At 41.9% G+C, this 18,511-nt stretch overlaps 1 protein-coding gene across 1 annotated transcript in view; it reads left to right on the forward strand.

Annotated features, from left to right (window-relative positions):
• The first annotated feature begins 2,146 nt into the window (after positions 1-2,146).
• SLAIN1 (SLAIN motif family member 1) overlaps positions 2,147-18,511 on the forward strand; it is a 54,459-nt gene continuing 38,094 nt past the window's right edge. Inside the window, exons 1-2 of the mRNA XM_060079898.1 lie at positions 2,147-2,979; positions 17,186-17,325. Coding sequence (XP_059935881.1) covers positions 2,366-2,979; positions 17,186-17,325 — 754 coding nt within the window. The 5' untranslated portion in view covers positions 2,147-2,365. The remainder of the gene's footprint in view (positions 2,980-17,185; positions 17,326-18,511) is intronic.

An 18,511-nucleotide genomic window follows, 5' to 3' on the forward strand; every position in this document is an offset into this window, starting at 1 on the left:
TTGAGTGTTTCTGTTGTGTGTACATATGTAATACACAGAAGGGGAAAAAAGAGGTGCTGACATAGAAAAGAAAGAGATGATTTAAAATTTCTCTAGACACGAATCCTTTCACAGGTTAAAAAACAGTTAGGAAGAGGGCAAATTTGTCTTTTCAGAAGAAGAACACAGAATAGAAATTTAGGACAAAATGTTTCACCTCTTTGCTAGGTCTAAATTTCAGTGAATGCTCTCTTTTGAAACAACAAAGATGTTTTACAATACTAATTGTTACTTAGAAAACACAGTTCTAAGGCTTGACTACTGGTTGCTTGGATGTATTCTATAGACCACGCTGAGTAAATGGAGGAGAAGCAGGATGTTTATTATAAATTTTGCAGTAAAATGACTGCTTTTCTTTACATCTTAATTCTTGTTGTCTTCGCTCTTCTGTGCCTATTCCCGATTTCTTTTGCTAATGTGGAACCCAGCAGCTCTTTGTTCTCATTGTGTCTGTTGTCTCCCTTTCTTTGTGTTGCAGGGATACTGCTACCCACATCTGCCACTGAGCATGCGGAAAATCCTTCAATAGATTCTTTACTTAGGACTTTCAGTAGTATTACTCCACTTCTCCAGGTTTTAGTAATAACCAGAATATCTAGAAGATAGACTGAAACTTGGAAAGGTGATGGGTGATACAGGTGGTTAGGTGGTGGTCTAGCAAGCTGGGACACCAGATAAGAAGGCTCAGGGTATTTATCACACATATTTATCTGATTTACAGAAGATCTCACCAAGCAAGTTAAATGCAGATCACCCACCACCCTACACACAGAAGTTGGAGATATAGATTGACAACTGACAAGACACAAGTGTTTCTGAGCAGGAAGGCACAGAGCTGTATCTAAAAGCAACGGATACAATAACCAGTTCCAGAGGGATGTGGTACATTGACACAAAGATTGGTACGTAAAGTCCCAGAGCAGGGACCTTCACTAGATAGTATATCATCTGAGGATGAGAACCAGTTGTGTGGAAGTTTCTCATAATAAAATCTCAGACTTTTCTCTGTGTTAAACACCCCAAAATGCTACATCAATATCAATTGAATGAAAAGACTTAATTCTTCTGCTTAAGCCACCCCTCACCCCGCTTTTACAAGCAGATCTACCAATAATTTCCAGAAGGTGTAAGAAAAGGCAAGTTTGCAGGTGAGATTGGGGGTATTGGGGTCGAGCTCTGAGGTTTTCTCTTTTTCTTCCCCAACCTCACGCCAGCACATCTGACCTAATAGCTTGTAAATTATTTAACAGATGGAACACCATTCAACTTTACTCATGTTTCTCCCATAATGATTTTTGCCTGTTTTGTTCACTTGAATGCATGGCCAGCTCTTCGAATGGTATCTGGCACAGAGTTAGGTGCTCAAAGATCTTTTGTTTAATGAATGTATATAGTATAAAAATGCTTTTCTTTTATTGCGGCCAACATTGGTGGTAATACAAGAGTTCAAACCGGACAGTTTTAGAATAAACTGAACACTTGGCTCTTTAGTGGGGGGAGGCCACTCTCCCCCCTCTTAGTGAGAGGGAGATTTTCTTTCTCCTCGGCCTCTTCTCTCCCACCATTTTGTTTTTGTATTACCAATCAAGGGATTAATAGCATCACCTCAAAGCCTTTCCGTTCCACGTTTTTACTTTGGTTTGGTTCTTAAGATACCGTTTCCCGGCCTTTTGGTTTTCTATTGGTTTAACTAGCTAGTGGCTGGTAGACAATACGGTTAAGCCCAAGCGCTCTTGGAAGGTAGCAAACCGGCGGGCAAACGCTGCCCTCCTGCAGGGCAGGCACCTGCTGCGGCTGCTTTTTCTAGAACCCCGCCCCGGGCTCCGAAGTCAGCTCAGTTCGCTCCCTCCCCCGCGGCGGGAGGAAGTGCCGGTGGCGGGAAAGTTCAGGCCAGGTCCAATCAGGCACCTGGGATTGGGTAGCGCGGCCGGGGGCGGTGGCCCCAGGACCCCAGCCCGCGCTCTCGGCCCCGCCCCTCGGGAACGCCTCGCCCCCCGGCTGGTCCGATATCCCAGCCCCGCCCACCCGGCGCCCGCGCCCCGCCCCGCCCGGGGGCCGCGGCTAAAACCCGGAGCCGCCGCAGCGCCCAAGGGACTGGAGGGAGGCTCTGAGCATGTGCAGAGCAACGCGGCGGCGGCTGCCTCGGCGAGAGGCAGCGGCCCGGTGCTGATGCGAACAGCCGCCTCGGCCTCTGCCCCAGCGTAGTCGGACCCCGGGCCGGGGCGGCAAGGAAGGAACCGTAGCCTCCCCGCGGCCCGAGGAGCCGGCGCGTCGGCGCGCGCCCCGCCCCCGCCCCCCGGCGGCCGCGGGGCCCTCGGGGACCACGATGATGGCGGAGCAGGTGAAATGCGCCTCGGCGGGGGGCGCCTCCGGAGCGGGCTCCGGGCCGGTGGTGAACGCGGAGCTGGAGGTGAAGAAGCTGCAGGAGCTGGTGCGCAAGCTGGAGAAGCAGAACGAGCAGCTGCGGAGCCGGGCGGCCAGCGCGGCCGCCGCACCGCACCTGCTGCTGCTGCCGCCGCCGCCCCCCGCCGCGCCGCCCCCCGCCGGGGCCTGCAGTCCGTTGGCTCCGCGGAGCCCCCCGGCCGCCGCTGCCGCCGCCTCGGGGGGACTGGGGCTGGGGCTGGCGTTGGGCGCTGGGGGCGGAGGCGGGGGCGGCAGCGGCGCTTCTGGCCCCGCGTTCCCGGGGACCTACTGCCTACCCGGCCCGGCGCCCTCCCTGCTCTGCAGCCTGGCGCAGCCCGCCGAGGCGCCCTTCGTCTACTTCAAGCCGGCGGCGGGCTTCTTCGGCGCGGGCGGCTGCGGCCCGGAGCCGGGGGGCGCGGGGACACCTCCCGGGGCCGCCGCCGCGCCGCCCTCGCCGCCCCCCACGCTGCTGGACGAGGTGGAGCCGCTGGACCTGGAGAGCGTGGCCGCCTGGCGGGACGAGGACGACTGCACCTGGTATTGCCGAGCTCCGCTCCCTCCCTCGGGGCCCTCGCCTGCGACGCCCGGGGAGGGCGAGGGCTGGAAGGAAGAGGGGGACCTCAGCCACTGACCCCAGACGGGGTGACCTGGCAGGTGCCGAGCCGGGCGTTGAGCGGAGGCTGTTCACCAGGGTGGAAACCTATTTTGTTACAGCTCAGGCCGACCTATCTGGGGATGAACTGGTCCTTTTCCTCTCCTTGTGTTGTCGTCTTTGCTGATGATTGGGTGCCAAGCTCCTCGTTAGCATTAACTGCAAAATCCATGCTATCTTGTCTTTTTGTCACTCAGTCGTGCTCTTTTTCGTCAGTCTTTTTTGGGAGTGACGGGGGATGGGTAGGGGTTGACCTCCATTTGCGACTGTTACTGTTTTGTCCTCCCAAACCAAGGCCGGACAGGCAAGCCGCCTAGTGATGCATCTCTCCTTAAGAGATTCGTTCTTACTGTTTGAGTTGTGCAGTGGTTTGTCCTCATTCGCTGCATCTTCTTTGATAGCTTCTCACTTCAGAAACAGGCTCGCTTTTTCCAGTGTGCTGACCTCACTGGCTTTCCCATCAGTAACGGCGTAAAAAAAAAAAATGAAGGCTTTTCGGGAAATGGAGTGAGCAGCTTGAAGGCACTCTGTTACCTAGAACCCAAGGAACTTGCTTTAATTTAAAAAATTAAACTGGTGATTGAAGAAAAGTGAGATTAGAGAAACATTTTTTTTTTTATTTTTTAGAAACTTGAAGTTGGTTATCAGAAAACTTGAGGCTGGCAGCATTTATTCAGTTGAAATCTGGTTAGCTCTGTCTGCTTTCCATCAATGAGTACCTTGCGGGGCGGGGAGGGGAGAGGGGTGTTCTGATTCCTTTATTTGTTTTTAATGGTGCTTGCTCCTGGGGTAGCAGTCACTTCATGACTTCTTTTGGTTGGCTCACATGTTTTCCTCAGTCGTTAGAGGTAGTGTGATGTGGTCAGATGAATAGAAGCTTCAGATCAGGTGAGACTTAGGTTCACGCAGGGAGAATGAACAGCATTCACCTCTACCTAGCAGTAGCATGAAGAGTAATTGTAGTTCTTTTAATCTTAGGTCCTCTTCCTGTTTTCCAAGCTGGTTCTTCCTCACTTTTTTTTGTGTTTATGTTGAGTGATTGCTCAGGAGGGAATGGGAGATGGAGAACCTTGCTGGTTTCCCATTGGGAACTGTGGTGGTCCTTTTCTCTTGCACTTTTTTATGTTGAGAACTCTTAACTGTAAAGTACACTTATTGGTTTGAGTCTGAGAATCAAAAGAAAGGGAGCTATAATAAGGCATAGTCATCCTTCTCCTTAGTACTTTTCGGCAACTGGGCAGGTAACTCAGCTTGTAAAAATCAAAACAACTCGCCACTTTCTGGAACTTTAAGCCATTCTTTAGAAGCTGCACCTTTATTTTTGTAAAGTCCAGGCTGTGTTGTAATCTCAGATTCAGCCTGAATATGGTACCAGAAAATGCTCTCATGATGGTGCTTAGGTTGTTACTAATAACTGTAAGCCCTTAGGCCACTTTCAAATTATTTTAGATTGATTTAGTCCCCACTTGGCCTTTTCTGGAGATACGTACTTAAATAATAGAAGGAAGCTTGTTGTATTTTGGCTGAGGATCAATCCTGTGCTTTAAAACTATTAGCACTTTAAAATTTATCATGATACACTTACTATTTTATAGATGTATTAGTTTTGTGCTAGTACATACACAGTGAATAGAATTGTAATATTTTCTTTTATTAAATGGACTTCTACCATATTTAGTTATCCCCCAAATATTGCTAGTATTTTGATATCTTAGGCTTTCCTTTTGTAGTTATTTTTTGTTAAAACACCATTAAAATAACTAAAAAAATCACCTACTTGGTGAGATTAGCCTAGTAGCACTTCAGATGGTTTGAAGCAAATCTAACCAGGTTTGATTTGCAGCAGGTTCTACTAATTTCACTCATCAAGTATATCTGTAAATGACTAAATCAGTGCCATGACACCTTACAGGTGTTTCTATAGACAAATGGCACACTGTTTATACAGTATCTTCCTCAAAACCAACCCAGGGTTAGAATCCCAGGTGGAAAAACAGGGAGGGATCATTAATCTTAGTGGGATGGACTTAAAATTTTTGTAAGGTCACCTGATTTATAGAAAATTTTCTATCAGAGCGTTTTGGGATTTTTTTTTTTTTTTTTTTTGCGGTATGCGGGCCTCTCACTGTTGTGGTCTCTCCCGTTGCGGAGCACAGGCTCCAGACGCGCGGGCTCAGTGGCCATGGCTCACGGGCCCAGCCACTCCGCGGCATGTGGGATCCTCCCAGACCGGGGCACGAACCCGTGTCCCCTGCATCGGCAGGCGGACTCTCAACCACTGCGCCACCAGGGAAGCCCTATCAGAGCATTTTTTTATATTGAAATATATTTGTATTGCAGTACTTGGCCTGTTTGTTCATCAGCAGTCAACAGGGTTTAATTTTCAAAGCTAAACCCACTTGTTGTTAATGCTTGCAGAGCCTTCTGATGTTCCTTCATCACTGCAAACAGCGTGTCCCTGCCTGATGCCGTCATCAATAGAGTGCTTTTCATTTGGCTTCCCTGATATGTTTGCAGGAAGGCTACTTATTTTTATCTTCCATGTTTATTAAGAAACAACTGAAGTGGATAATATGTACCTGATTATTTTAAATTATTTTAAAATATTTTACAATAAGTTACACATTTTCATTGTAAAAGACAAAACATAAGTGAATATAAAGTCAAGTCTTCCCTCTTGTCCTCAATTTACTACTATGACTCGGAGTGAACCCTGTTAACCTTCTGTAGATCCTTCAAGGTAAAAACATAGTTATACAAATCAATATGCAAATGTATCCACATCAGTTTTTTTTACACTTACCTTTCATTGGACACATCTTGGACATCTTTGTTTCCCTGTAACAGTTGCATCATCGTTAACAGTAACTTGGTCCTTAATATTGTTACTTTAACTGTATCACGTACAATTTTTCATACATTTTTATCATGATTTCATCCTAGTGGGTTAAACAAAATTAATAATTTATTTAGAATAGCACTTCCTGCTAAAATGTCAGATCCTTAGGAAAGGAAGTTTACAAATGTAGGTTAATATTGAATATTTTAGAAGTTCATTCATGTAAGTCTGTTTTTTCTAATACAATCTTAGAATGTACAGCCTGGACGGCACTTGGCTCAAGAGTTATGTGTGAAAGAAAAAAGTGAATAATAGAAGAGTATTTGCTTGATGATAGTTCATTAGTTAATGAATGATCAGTCAGGTCTCATAGGCCTTTTTTCCAAACAGTTATTTAACCTGTAAGTTTCTTCTGTTTATTGAAAAAAAACTTTGATGCAAGAAGAATGATGTATTCTTTTTGTTTTGATGAAAAGCTTTGAAACAAAACAATTGTCTTATTTCTTCAAATATTTATCTTAGTTGAATTTAAAGTATGTAATTTTGCCTTAACACAATCTGGTTATATTAGCACAGTGCTGCTAAAATTCAGTGTCTCAGAAAATTCAAGTTGACTGGTTTCAGAACCTTCATTCTTAAGTCCAATTATTATAATCCCATAGTAAACTTCACATCCTGCTGGATCAGTTCTTCCATTATCTTGCTACTAATTGGACAGCCTTAGCTCTCCAGGAGACCATAGGCCAGAAAGTACAGGGGAGAAACCGAGTACCAGGAGCAAATTTAAAAAGTTCAGAAGCGCTAAAGTCCTGATGCATACGTGGCACATGGTGTGACTGGATGATTTGCCAGTCTGTACAGAAGGATGTTTTAAAGGTCTCGGTCCCAGTGTTACCAGGCTGAGAAGCACTAGGCTAAGAAGAGCCAGGGTACAAGGAGAGGGAACCAGATTGGTATGAAGTGGCAATGGGAGCAGTAAACCATTAACTGCATACTGGACCTTCCTGTGACCTACTTCAGCTCCCTAATTTCAGTGTAAAGCGCCAAGGAGAAATAACTTATGTAAACTTCTTCAGTTATTTACTGAAAGAATTGACTAAAATGTAGACTTATTTATATGGATTCAGAAGTGTTTGCACCATTGATGTTTTTTCCTCCAAGCATGGTTGTGACCCATTAATAGGTTATGAAGTCAATTTAGTGGACTGACTCAGTATTATTTTTTATGAAGTTCAGTGGAATATAAAATCAGGATCAGAGTACATTGTATCTTATAATACAAACGTGTCTTGATTAAACTTATTTCAGTTTTATGTGTATATGTCCTGGGTTGAAATAGTTAATGCATTTGTGCATTATGGCTAAAGTTAGAATAACTCCAATTTGTACTGTTCAAAGCAAAACGGACTTGGAGAACACAGGTAGAAGAGCACGGCTCCCTGAAGATAGTGTAGTGCTGGGGTAAATCAGGACCTGCTCACCTCAACCAGAAGACGAGTCTGTATTCAGACAATGCCAAGATTAAAACATGCCAACTGGTATAAAATACAGCTATAAAAGGAGGCGTTTATTTTTTAAAAGAGATGTGGCAGGGACTTTAACTTGCCCAGCTGGAAAGGACAGGAGAGGAGTTCTTTTTATTTTTTTAAACATCTTTATTGGAGTATAATTGCTTTACAATGGTGTGTTAGTTTCTGCTCTATAACAAAGTGAATCAGCTAGATGTATACATATATCCCCATCTTGCCTCCCTCCCACCCTCCCTATCCCACCCCTCTAGGTGGTCACAAAGCACCGAGCTGATCTCCCTGTGCTATGCGGCTGCTTCCCACTAGCTATCTATTTTCCATTTGGTAGTATATATTAGTCCATGCCACTCTAGGAGAAAAGTTCTTAACGATACAAGGGGAAAATGGTGATATCTACAAATTAAGGAAAATTTAATGAATGAAATATTCATCTTCCATGTGTAACACCAAGACCCTGGACAGCTGGCTAAAGTCATTGCCAATTTTTCATCAAAGCTGTTGAACACCCTGTACTATACATATGGCACAGCTAAATTAGACCACCTAAGCTGTTTTTTTGCATAATTGATTTTCAGTGGAAAGACCAGAGGGTGCTTCACTTTCTGACAATGCTGATCGAAAATGTGCAGTGTTTTCTAGGAGCAAGTGGAGTTGACTGAAGTCTGTGCTGATGTGTCTTTCAAATGAGTAAATCTGAAACACTGCAGTGGGACACTGAAATAGAGTTTAGATATAAATGTGGAGGGAGGGGGAAGAGTCTGCTATGGGACCTTCAGTAACTAAAATTTAGACTTAATATATCCTTTTAAATAACTTATTGGGGGTAAGTTTCTTTTGCAGTGGCTAACCAGCTTGACCCTAGCAGATGCTAGTGAATCTAAGCTGACTAAGATAGATTGATTGTGCTAATCAGTGCTGGTGTTCTACCTTCCCTTAAAATAAAACTTATGGTGATTTAAGACTCTTAAAATGGCTTGTTTGAAAATTGACACATATTACTTTTCAGTGACAGGTCTATGATACACATGTACAGTAAGTACCCTACAAACGAACCTTCAAGTTGTGAACTTTCAAAGATGCGAATGTGTGTTCACATGTCCAATCGCGTAAGTTAGTTCACGTGTCTGGTGTACCTTGTCATGTGCATGCATCCTCTACAAGTGGTTGTGCTTTTGTGTACTTTACAGTACTGTATAGAGTCCAATAGTATAGCATCTTTATTTCAATCAATCCCAGGATGTCCAGAAGCAAGCGTAAAAGCAGCAGTGATGTAGCTGGTACTGTACGGTACTTTTCAAATGTTTTCTTTATTTTTTGTTTTTTATGTATTATTTGTGTGAAAAGTATTATAAAGCTAGTACAGTACAGTACTATATAGCCGATTGTGTTAGTTGGGAACCGAGGCTAACTTTGTTGGACTTACGAACAAATTGGACCTATGAACGCGCTCTTGGAATGGAACTCGTTCGTATGTAGGGGACTTATTGTAATTATTTTTGTTGTACCATTTATTTTTGTATTATCTGCAGAAGGATGACTTTAGAACCGAACATTGATAATAACCAAGATATTTTTCTAGACGTTTTGTAATACTTCATTTGAAGCATTCAGGGTTATTATGATGGACTTTGTGTTATTTCCATCCTCCCAGTGTTAGTGCATGTATGCAGTCAGGGGGTCCAGAAAATGAAGTGTATGAAAAAGAAAAGATTCTGTGAGAAGGACGATAGTTTCTAGTCATGTGCTTTTGGAAGTTTTGAAGAGAAGTGAAGGAAAATTAGAGTGTGACATTTTAAATGATAGCTTTTCTACTATTTGAAGGATTCTCAAGGTTTAGACTAAGGCTTTTCAAATATTCTTGCCATATTCTAATATACTGTCAATGAAAGGTAGAAGTTGAGAGAGCAGTTAGTAGGAGGTACATGTATTAACAATGGCAAACTAGGATATTGTAAATGTTGCTGGCATTGTAATGACAATGAAAGAGGTGATTTTTATGACTTTTTAGAAGATAAGAGCCATTTAGGAGAAATACAGGTCTTACCTTGCTTATCTAATTTTAGAGACATGTTATACTCAGGGAGTTTGTAGCTACGTGATCTTCATAACTAACTGCCCTTTTTCTCTCTTTAAATCCAGTTCTAGGCCTAGCCAGAGGAACAGTAGGCTCAAAACTATCCTGGGAACATTGTTTGGAGACTGACTTTAAAAATGATCCCTTCTATCTTAATTCCACATATTTCCATAGTACTTCTAACGTTCTATCAAGGTAATACAGTAAGTAGGATGTAAATGGTTCAGAAGCTCTTCTGTACCAAGGCTTACTACAGAAAGCAACAGTTCTCCCAACACTTTGCTACCTCTGAGTCCTCCACATAGATATTACTTTATACTCCTTTGGCAGTTTCTTTTGTTCTTTATTTCTAAACAGTCTTTATACTACATGACCTTAAACAGATATAGACTTGTTTTGGAAAATGAGGACTAAGGCCTCTTCCCTTCATCCTCCAGCTACCATAGCTTCTTTCCCTTCTCATAATGGCTTTCATAACTTTTCTCTTAAATCATCGTAATGACCTGTGTTATGGTTATCACTGTTATTAGCTGAGTCCTGTTAATTGTATGTTACATTTGTTTAATCTCTTTGTTCCTCCAAGAGTTAATAATGGCCTCTCTCTCTTCCCCCTTCACTTTCTTTAATCCCTTATTACTAATTATCTCTGTAAATACTGGAGCTATAACATCTCTCAAGAAGGTCAAACGTATCTGATAATGTCTTAAATCTGTTTTTAAAAATTTGTTTTGTACTGCCATCCGTTCTAGAATGCTTAATCCCATTGCTCCAGTCTTCACTGTTGCTCCTTAGGCTGGATGTACAATGCTGTTACCATGGGAATTCCTTCGGGTTTCTTGCCAATATTGGATCTCCTATTTCATAAATCCTTTGTCTTGGAATTTCATTTATTCTTGTGGGTGGGATGCAGTCTCAGTAAGGTTTCTGAGAAAGGGGACATGCGTGAGAAGTACACTTTGAAATCCTGTGTATTTGAAAATGTCCTTATTCTATCCTCATACAAGATTCATGGTTGGTCTGGGTATAAAAGTCTAGGTCAGTTATTTTTCCTCATGTTTGAGGGCGTTGTTCCATTTTTTTCCAGTTTTTACTGTTTTACACCTGTTGAAGTGCACGTGATTTGGGTATTGAATCCTTTGTGACTTTTTCTTTAGGTTTCTTTCTTTATCCCTAGGGTTCTTAAATGTCACGTTGTACCTTGTATGGGCCTGTCTGTTCATTTGTTGCACTGAGCATTTGTGGGTGCCTCACTCTAGAACCTGGTGGCCTGCCTTCAACTTTGGAAAATTTTTTGCCTTTAAAACAAATAACTTTCTCTTCACTTTCACATGTGTTTTAGAACTTATAATAATGAGATGGAGGCCTGCCTGGTACAGTCATTTAATTTTCTTATCCCTCTCCTCTGGTTGTTAATCTTTATCTATGTTTTGCTCCTGGGAGACTTCTTCAGCTTGATCTTCCAAACTCACTTATTGAATTTTTTGTTTCTTCTATAACAGTTTAATTGTTTCATTTGCCAAGAAAGAAGAAGCTGTTCCATTTTAAATATCCTGTTTTTGTCTTGTGAATACAACATTTTCTCTCAGATGATATCAGTTATAATTGTCTTGGATTTTTCATCTGTTCCCTGCATTGTTTTTCCTCCTCAGTTCTTTTTTTCCCTTCTGTCAATACTTTTAGTCTCAGGGTTTTATTTAAAAGGAATATTCCAGATATCTGGTGTCGTGGGTTGTCTGTTCATACCCCAAGGCGATATTGAAGTTGACCTAAGGCTCTGCATGGCTGGAACTCTTTGGCTGGTAGACTCTACCAGAGATTGGGTGGGTGGCCAGCTCAGGTTTCAGTATCTTTAGGTCTTCTCTTGGGTTCATCTTTGTCTCCAGACATAAACCTTCTGGGAGATAGGAGTTAAGGCAGTCGATTCTAGGAATGTAAAGGGGAAAATGGGGCTAGGGTGCTAACCATTCAGCAAGTAGACTTTTCTGTCAGCCTCTCTGGTTCAGTGGGGGTACTTCATCTGTCTCTCAGCTGAGTTCTATGTGCCTGAAGTCAGAGCTTCTCTGGGTCAGCCTCATGCACGTGTCAATAGTAAGCCTCCGGTCTTAGATGGTGGTGGAGGAGGGGTGGTGGGATGGGCAGTGTGGAGTAGACGAGGGGATCTGGGGTCCCACCTATCCCTCACGCAGGCTTTCAGCCGAGTTCCCTGCTTTCAGTCGCATGATCACCCCCATATTCTGTGAACTGCAGGGTCGGGGGAGCCACAGTAGCAGATAGCATGGGTGGACAGCGGAGGAGAAAAGAGAGAAGTCCCTGTACGTGAATATGGCAGAGTGGGTCCCAGAGCCATTACATGTACCTCTGGGAAGCTGCTTTTGAATGTGCTGTGAGGCTGCGTGGTCAAACGAGAGAACCATATTAACGTAGGCCCGAAGAGATTAAGGACATCTTCCTGAGGGGTTCCCTGCAAGCAGGAAGCAAAACACTCTACCAGAAAAAACCCCGAACTGGTGGGAGTGTGTGAAATCCCCAGGCAAGCTGCCTGGTGGAGGTTCCTGGCGGCAGGAGAAAGCAGCGGTCGTCCTGTGGGATGCTGGAGGTGATGGGCAGAGCAGTGCTTCACGTGGGAGCTAGAGAGAGGTTTGCAAACAAGCAGACGCTCAGAGAGTGCATGAACCTGTGTGTGTATTAAACAGTGAGGAAAATGTATTCATTTAAAAGAAGCTGAAAGATAAGGAGGTTGCACAGTTGCCTAGTGTTGTGGCTCCTTTCTGTCAGGGCTGTGGCACCTGCTTCTGTGATCCAGCTGCCTGGTGGATGGCAGCTCCTGGCTCACTGAAGGGCGGGAAGCAGTCAGTTGCTTACTGTCTTGTGACTCCTTCGTAAAGCTTCATTACGGTATAAGTGCGATATAAATTGCATATATTTAAAATGTACTGTTTGAGTTGGGCCCACGTATAACCCATAAAACCATCATCACAGTCAGGATAGTGGAGATGGCCCAATGCTTTAAGCTTCCCTGTGGCCCCTTGTATCTCCTCCTGTCCTGATCCTGCCTCCGTCCAACTCAGGCACCCACTGATCTGTTTTCTGTCAATCTAGATTAGTTTGTGTTTTCCATACTTTTGTATCAGTGAGATCATATAGTAGGTACTCTTTTTCATTTGTTTCGTTTGGTCTGGCTTCTTTCAATCAAGATAATTATTTTGAAATCCACCTCTGTTGTTACATGAATCAGTAGTTCATTTCTTTTTATAGTGAAGGTTTTAGATTGTAGGGACACAACGCTCGTTTGTTTTATCCATTCATCTTTTCATGAACATTTGGGTTGTTTTCAGTTTCGGGCTATTACAGATAAGTCTTTGCATAGACACATGGCATTTGTGTCTTTCAGGTAAATACTTCATGACTTTTGAGTGGCTGTAACAGAAAGTAGGTGTACATTAATTTTTAAAGAAGCTGCCAAAATCGTTTCCGAAGTGGTTGTGCATTTTACATTTCTGCTGGCAGTTTAGGAGTTTCAGTTCCATGATGTCATCACGAAGGCTTGCTATGGCTAATCTTATCTTCAGGCATTCTAACAGCTGTGTGATAGTATCTCACTGGTGCATTTCCCTAATGACTAATGATTAGCCTCTTTTCATACACCTATTTACCATCCATAGCTCATCTTTGGTGAACTATCTGTTTAAATCTTTTACCAGTTTTTAAAAACTGGGTTGCTTATTAAGTTTGCAGAATTTCTTATATATTCCACTTATAAGTTTCTTTATCAGATAAATGATTTGCAAATATTTTCTCCCCATCCATGGTCTGTCACTTATTCTCTTAACAGTGTCTTTCAAAGAGCAAGGTTTTTAGTTTCGATGAAGTCCAATTGATACATTTTTTTTCTTTTATGGATCATGCTTTCAGTCTAAAAATATATATCTAAGAAATACTGCCAACCCAAGGACACAAAGTTTTTCATCTGTAGTTTCTTCTAAAAGTTTTACAGTTTAGGTTTCATATTTTTGTGATCTGTTTTGAGTTAACTTTGGATAGTGTGTAAAGTATGGATCAAGGTTCACTTTTTGGATATGTGTATCCATTTGTTCCAGCACCATTTGTTCAAAAGACTATCTTTTCTTCATTGAATTGTCTCTGTACTTTGTCAGAAAAATCAGTATTCCACCTGTTAGTATTTCTGTATCTGGACCATCTATTTTTTTCATTGATCTATTTATTTTCATGCCATCCTAAATTGTCTATATTACTGTAGCTTTGGAATAAGTCTTAATCAGTTAGCAGTAGCTCTCCAACTTCATTGTTTTGGCTATTCTAGGATCTTTGCATTTCCATATGAATTTTAGCTTTTACATTCTACAAAAAGCATGCTGAGATTTTGGTTGGAATTTTGTTAAATAGATCAATTTAGGGATAATTGACATCTTAACAATATTTAGTTTTCTGACCCATGTACATGGTCCGTTTCTTTGTTTCTTTTTAAATTTCTCTCAGAATGTTTTGTAGTTTTCAGTGTACGGGTCTTTGACATCTTTTGTCAGATTTATCCTTAGGCTTCTTATGGTTTTTCTTATACTGTTGTAAATGGGAAGTGAAATTTCAAAAATACTGGTTGTTGCTAATATAGAAATACTCTTGTACTTTGATCTGGTATCCTACAGTCTTGCTGCTAAACTCATTCTAGTATCTTTTGTATATTCCTTTATACATAGACGATTTTTTTACATAGACGATCATGTCATCTGTGAATAAAGACAGATATACTTGTTTCTTTCCAATCCAAATGTTTTTATTGCCTGATTGTGCTAGCTAGAACCTGCAGGCCTTGTGTTGCTCTTGATAGCAGGGGAAAAGTGTTCAGTCTTTCACTGTTAAGGATCCTTTTTTGTAGATGCCTTTAATAAGATGGAGGATGTTTCCTCCCTTTTTTAATTTGCTGAGAGTTTGTATCAGGAATGGATGTCATATTTTTTTTCTTTTTATATTGAGATTATCATATGGTGTTTCTATTTTAGTATATGTGATAAGTTACACTGGTATTTGAATGTTAAGGCAACCTTTCATTCCTGGGATAAACCTCACTTGGTAGTGACGAAGTATCCCTTTTATATATGGTTGTACCAAAATTTGCTAAAACATTTAGACCTTTTGCTTCTGTGTTCATGAGAGGTGTTGGTTTTTAGTTTCTTACCTTGTAATGTCTATGTCTGGTTTGGGTATCAGGTTTCATAGCTATGTTGGTCTCATAGACCATGTTGGGATGTGCTCCCTCCTCTTCTATTTTTTTGGAAAAATTCATGAAGAATTGGTATTCTTCTTTAAATATCTGGTAGAATTTGGTCGTGAAACCTTCTAGGCCTGGGCTTTTCTTTGTGGGTAGGTTTTGTTCATTTGTCTTTGCAGTGGTCTGTCCTTTTACTTTTAACCTGTGTGTTTATATTTAAAGTACCCATGTTGTAGGCAACATATAACTGGGTCTTTCGTGACCCCTTTAAACATGAGGAGAAACTTGCTCACATGCCCATCAGAATATTTCCCCTCAGTTTTTATTGCCTGGGACTGTGTCCAAGGCTTGTGCCTAAACCAGTCATTGGGCAGATGGGATTAATGGAGCTGGTACGATTGGCTCAGCACGGTGCATCCCGCTCAAGGTGTGGCCTCCACATAGCAGTATCAGCATCACCTGGGAGCTTGTTAGACATTCACATTGTTTGGTCTTACCCCAAACCTACTGAATCAGGTAGGTTAGAGCTGCCTGCAATCAGGTGTTAGCAATCTGTGTTTTAACAAATCCTCTGAGATTTTAATACGTCAAAGATTGAGAAGAATCTTTGGCTTAGTCTAACCTTTACTTGGGGGTCTAGAGTGAGCTACCCAGTCCTGGACAGGGGTCTAGAGAGAGCTACACAGTAACAGTGCAGAGGTCCGACAGCAAGGAAGGGCAAAAGGGAAGGATCTACATAGATTGGTGATAACCTTGACACAGTAGGCCAAGGTGGGACCTAGGAATAAGAATTTTTAACTAACCAACATGCTCTCTTAGAGTATGGTCCACACTGTAAGGGAAGAATGACATACTAGGATTACTGTCAAGTTGATTAAAAGAGAGATTTTAGAATCTTCATCTCCTGACAGGAGTCAGCAAACTGTGTCCTGTGGGCATATTGGGCCCACTGCCTGGTTTATGTAGCTGATCAGCTTAGATTTTTACATTTTTAAATGATTGAAAAAATCAAAAGAATACTCTTTGACACGTGAAAAGTATGGGAAATTCGACTTTCAGTATCTATAAATAAAGTTTATAGGAACACAGCCGTACTTATTATTATTTATCGTCGGTGATACTTTGGGGCTGCAGAGGCAGAGTTGAGTAGTTATGACAGAGACTGTGTGGCCACGAAGCCTATGTATTTACTAGCTGGCCCTCATAGAAAAAGCTTGCCAACCCCCAACTATAAGAATAATTTGCTAAATACTACATTCCCCAACCCTCTGGGATAGATTACTCGAATAGTTGGTGGACTGGACGATAACAGTAAAAGTGAATAATGAAGTATGTTAGTTCAAGAATACCTGCCCATTAGAATTACGGTAACTTTGCTTGAAGTAGTGTTACTTTAATGAGATTTGTAATTAGAATAAAGCTTTATATAGCAAGGTCAGTTACTAGAGCCTGTGATTATAATTTTCTTTCTTTTTTCTGTCAGCTGTCGGTTAATTCTCAAGGTAAACCTTTTTGTATAACCCTATCACTGAAAATATTCTAAAACCTACCTTAAAACAGTACATCAATGAGAGAAGACCTTTGTGATGACTTGTAGTGCCCCAGGGTGGTTATTTTGAATCCTGCCAACTATTGTGCAATGGTGTAGATGCTGAAAGTGAACTCTTCCTAAAACATATCTTTGAAAGCTGTTTGGCTTTAATGAGAAAGAAGCACATATCAAATTTAGTATCGATTTAAGACGGGGAAATATCTGATTATTTAAGGGTTGAGAGAATCAAACAGCTGACTTTTGTTTTTAGACTTACTTTTGTTAAATACAAATAAAACTTGCCTTGGGGCTTCCCTGGTGGCGCAGTGGTTGAGAGTCCGCCTGCCGATGCAGGGGACGCAGGTTCGTGCCCCGGTCCGGGAAGATCCCACATGCCGCAGAGCCTGCGTGTCCGGAGCCTGTGCTCCGCAACGGGAGAGGCCACAGCAGTGAGGGGCCCGTGTACCGCAAAAAAAAAAAAAAAAAAAAAGACTTGCCTTGTTTGCCACACCATGTTTATGTATATTAGCCCAAGTTCACATAAGATTCTGTTGTCAAAGGGAGATGAAAATGTTCACTTCTAGAAATATAAGTGAGCTGATCAGATCATCACGGCGCCCCAGGTCAGGTCAGTAGCAAAAGCCGCAGATCTCTGACTCCCTGAGACATTGTTCCATAGTTTTCTGAAGTCTTCCTTGCCACCAAGCTACAGAATGTGTCATATTCCAGCGGGGGATATTTATCTGTTAAAAATGATTTTGGTGTTTGAAGTAATCAAATGTGAGTTCTGTTTGGATAGAAACTGTTAAATACATGTTGTTTTCTCAAGTACAAGAGAGGTAATCTCTATGTAGCTATATAATCCCTATAATGTAGATTTCTTTTTTTAAGGTTATACGTTGGCTCTTCAAAGACATTCCCGTCATCAGAGAAATCCCTGAGCCCTTTGCAGTGGTGTAGACATGTCCTAGATAATCCGACTCCGGAGATGGAAGCAGCAAGGCGTTCCCTGTGCTTTAGACTGGAGCAAGGTAACCGCGAACCCGTACACCTGCATCCTCAAACTCCCGCCACTGTCCACTCTGTTTTGTTACTGGTTTTGGAATAGACACTTAATTGAAAAACCTTACCCTAAGGTGCAGCTGTTGCATGTGATTCACTTCATATGTTTACACATCAGGGTTTCTCGGTATAGAACATATTTAGTTTTGTGCTTGTTTTTACACAGATTTTCAGCTTCTTTTAGTGTTGTAGGAATACATATTATTTTTCTATTTTTTTCTTTCTGTTTATGAATGTACCAGTACATAAAATGGGCCAGTCTTACATTCTCTGGGGATGGTTACAAGGTTGTGTCACTGAATTCCAAGATAGTAAACTGGGATTCCACTGGGACCTGGACACTGACCTTTTGAGTTCCCTAAATGTTTATTTGGATGTATAACTGGAAGTCCTAACCTTTACAAACTAGGAGATGATCTTCATATTGTATGCAACATTTAATTATGGAGCCCAACATAAGTTTAAGTAAAAAAAATAATTAGGCTAAGTTGTAGCAGGGGAAAAAAAAAGCAAAAGGAATGAGTATTACTCAGCTCCTTGCTATTTTGACAAAGTAGACTAGGACTTAAGGCTGTAATTATTTAGGCTTTTGCTTGTCTCTTAACCTCTCGGTATCTGTTTCATTATCTAGGTACACTTTATTCCATGGATCACTCACATCCGAATCACACTTGAGCTCGAAAATGGGGTTAAGGGTTAATCTTAACCCTCCAGATTAAAGAATCAGGGTAGCTGAGAGTAGGGCTGAGGGAATCTGCATTGGCAAGGTCACCAGTGTGATTCTTATGCACACTGAGGTTTGAGAACACTGCCTATGAAACCCTTCAAGGATAGTGAATGCTTATCAAGTATTTGGACATGATAAGACAAAGTATAATCGGTACCATTTCTCGAGCTCTTAATTCTGACAGTCAGAACATTAAGTTCTTGACATTTTTCATTGTGTTCTAACTTCTCATCTGAGGTAGGTACTACACTCACTTTTAGAGGTGAGAAAAGTGAAGTTTAGAGAAGTTGAGAGGATTATGAGGGCAGAGTGGTCCTTGGAAGCAGAGCCAGGGCCTGGGTCTCCCTGACAGCAAAGACTGTCCTTAACCAGTATTCCATCCTGCTTTATTGGCACAGTCAACAGTAAATATGAACAGAAATCTGTTT

Source organism: Mesoplodon densirostris, chromosome 17 (genome assembly GCF_025265405.1).
Source record: "Mesoplodon densirostris isolate mMesDen1 chromosome 17, mMesDen1 primary haplotype, whole genome shotgun sequence".
Taxonomy (NCBI): Eukaryota; Metazoa; Chordata; class Mammalia; order Artiodactyla; family Ziphiidae; genus Mesoplodon; species Mesoplodon densirostris.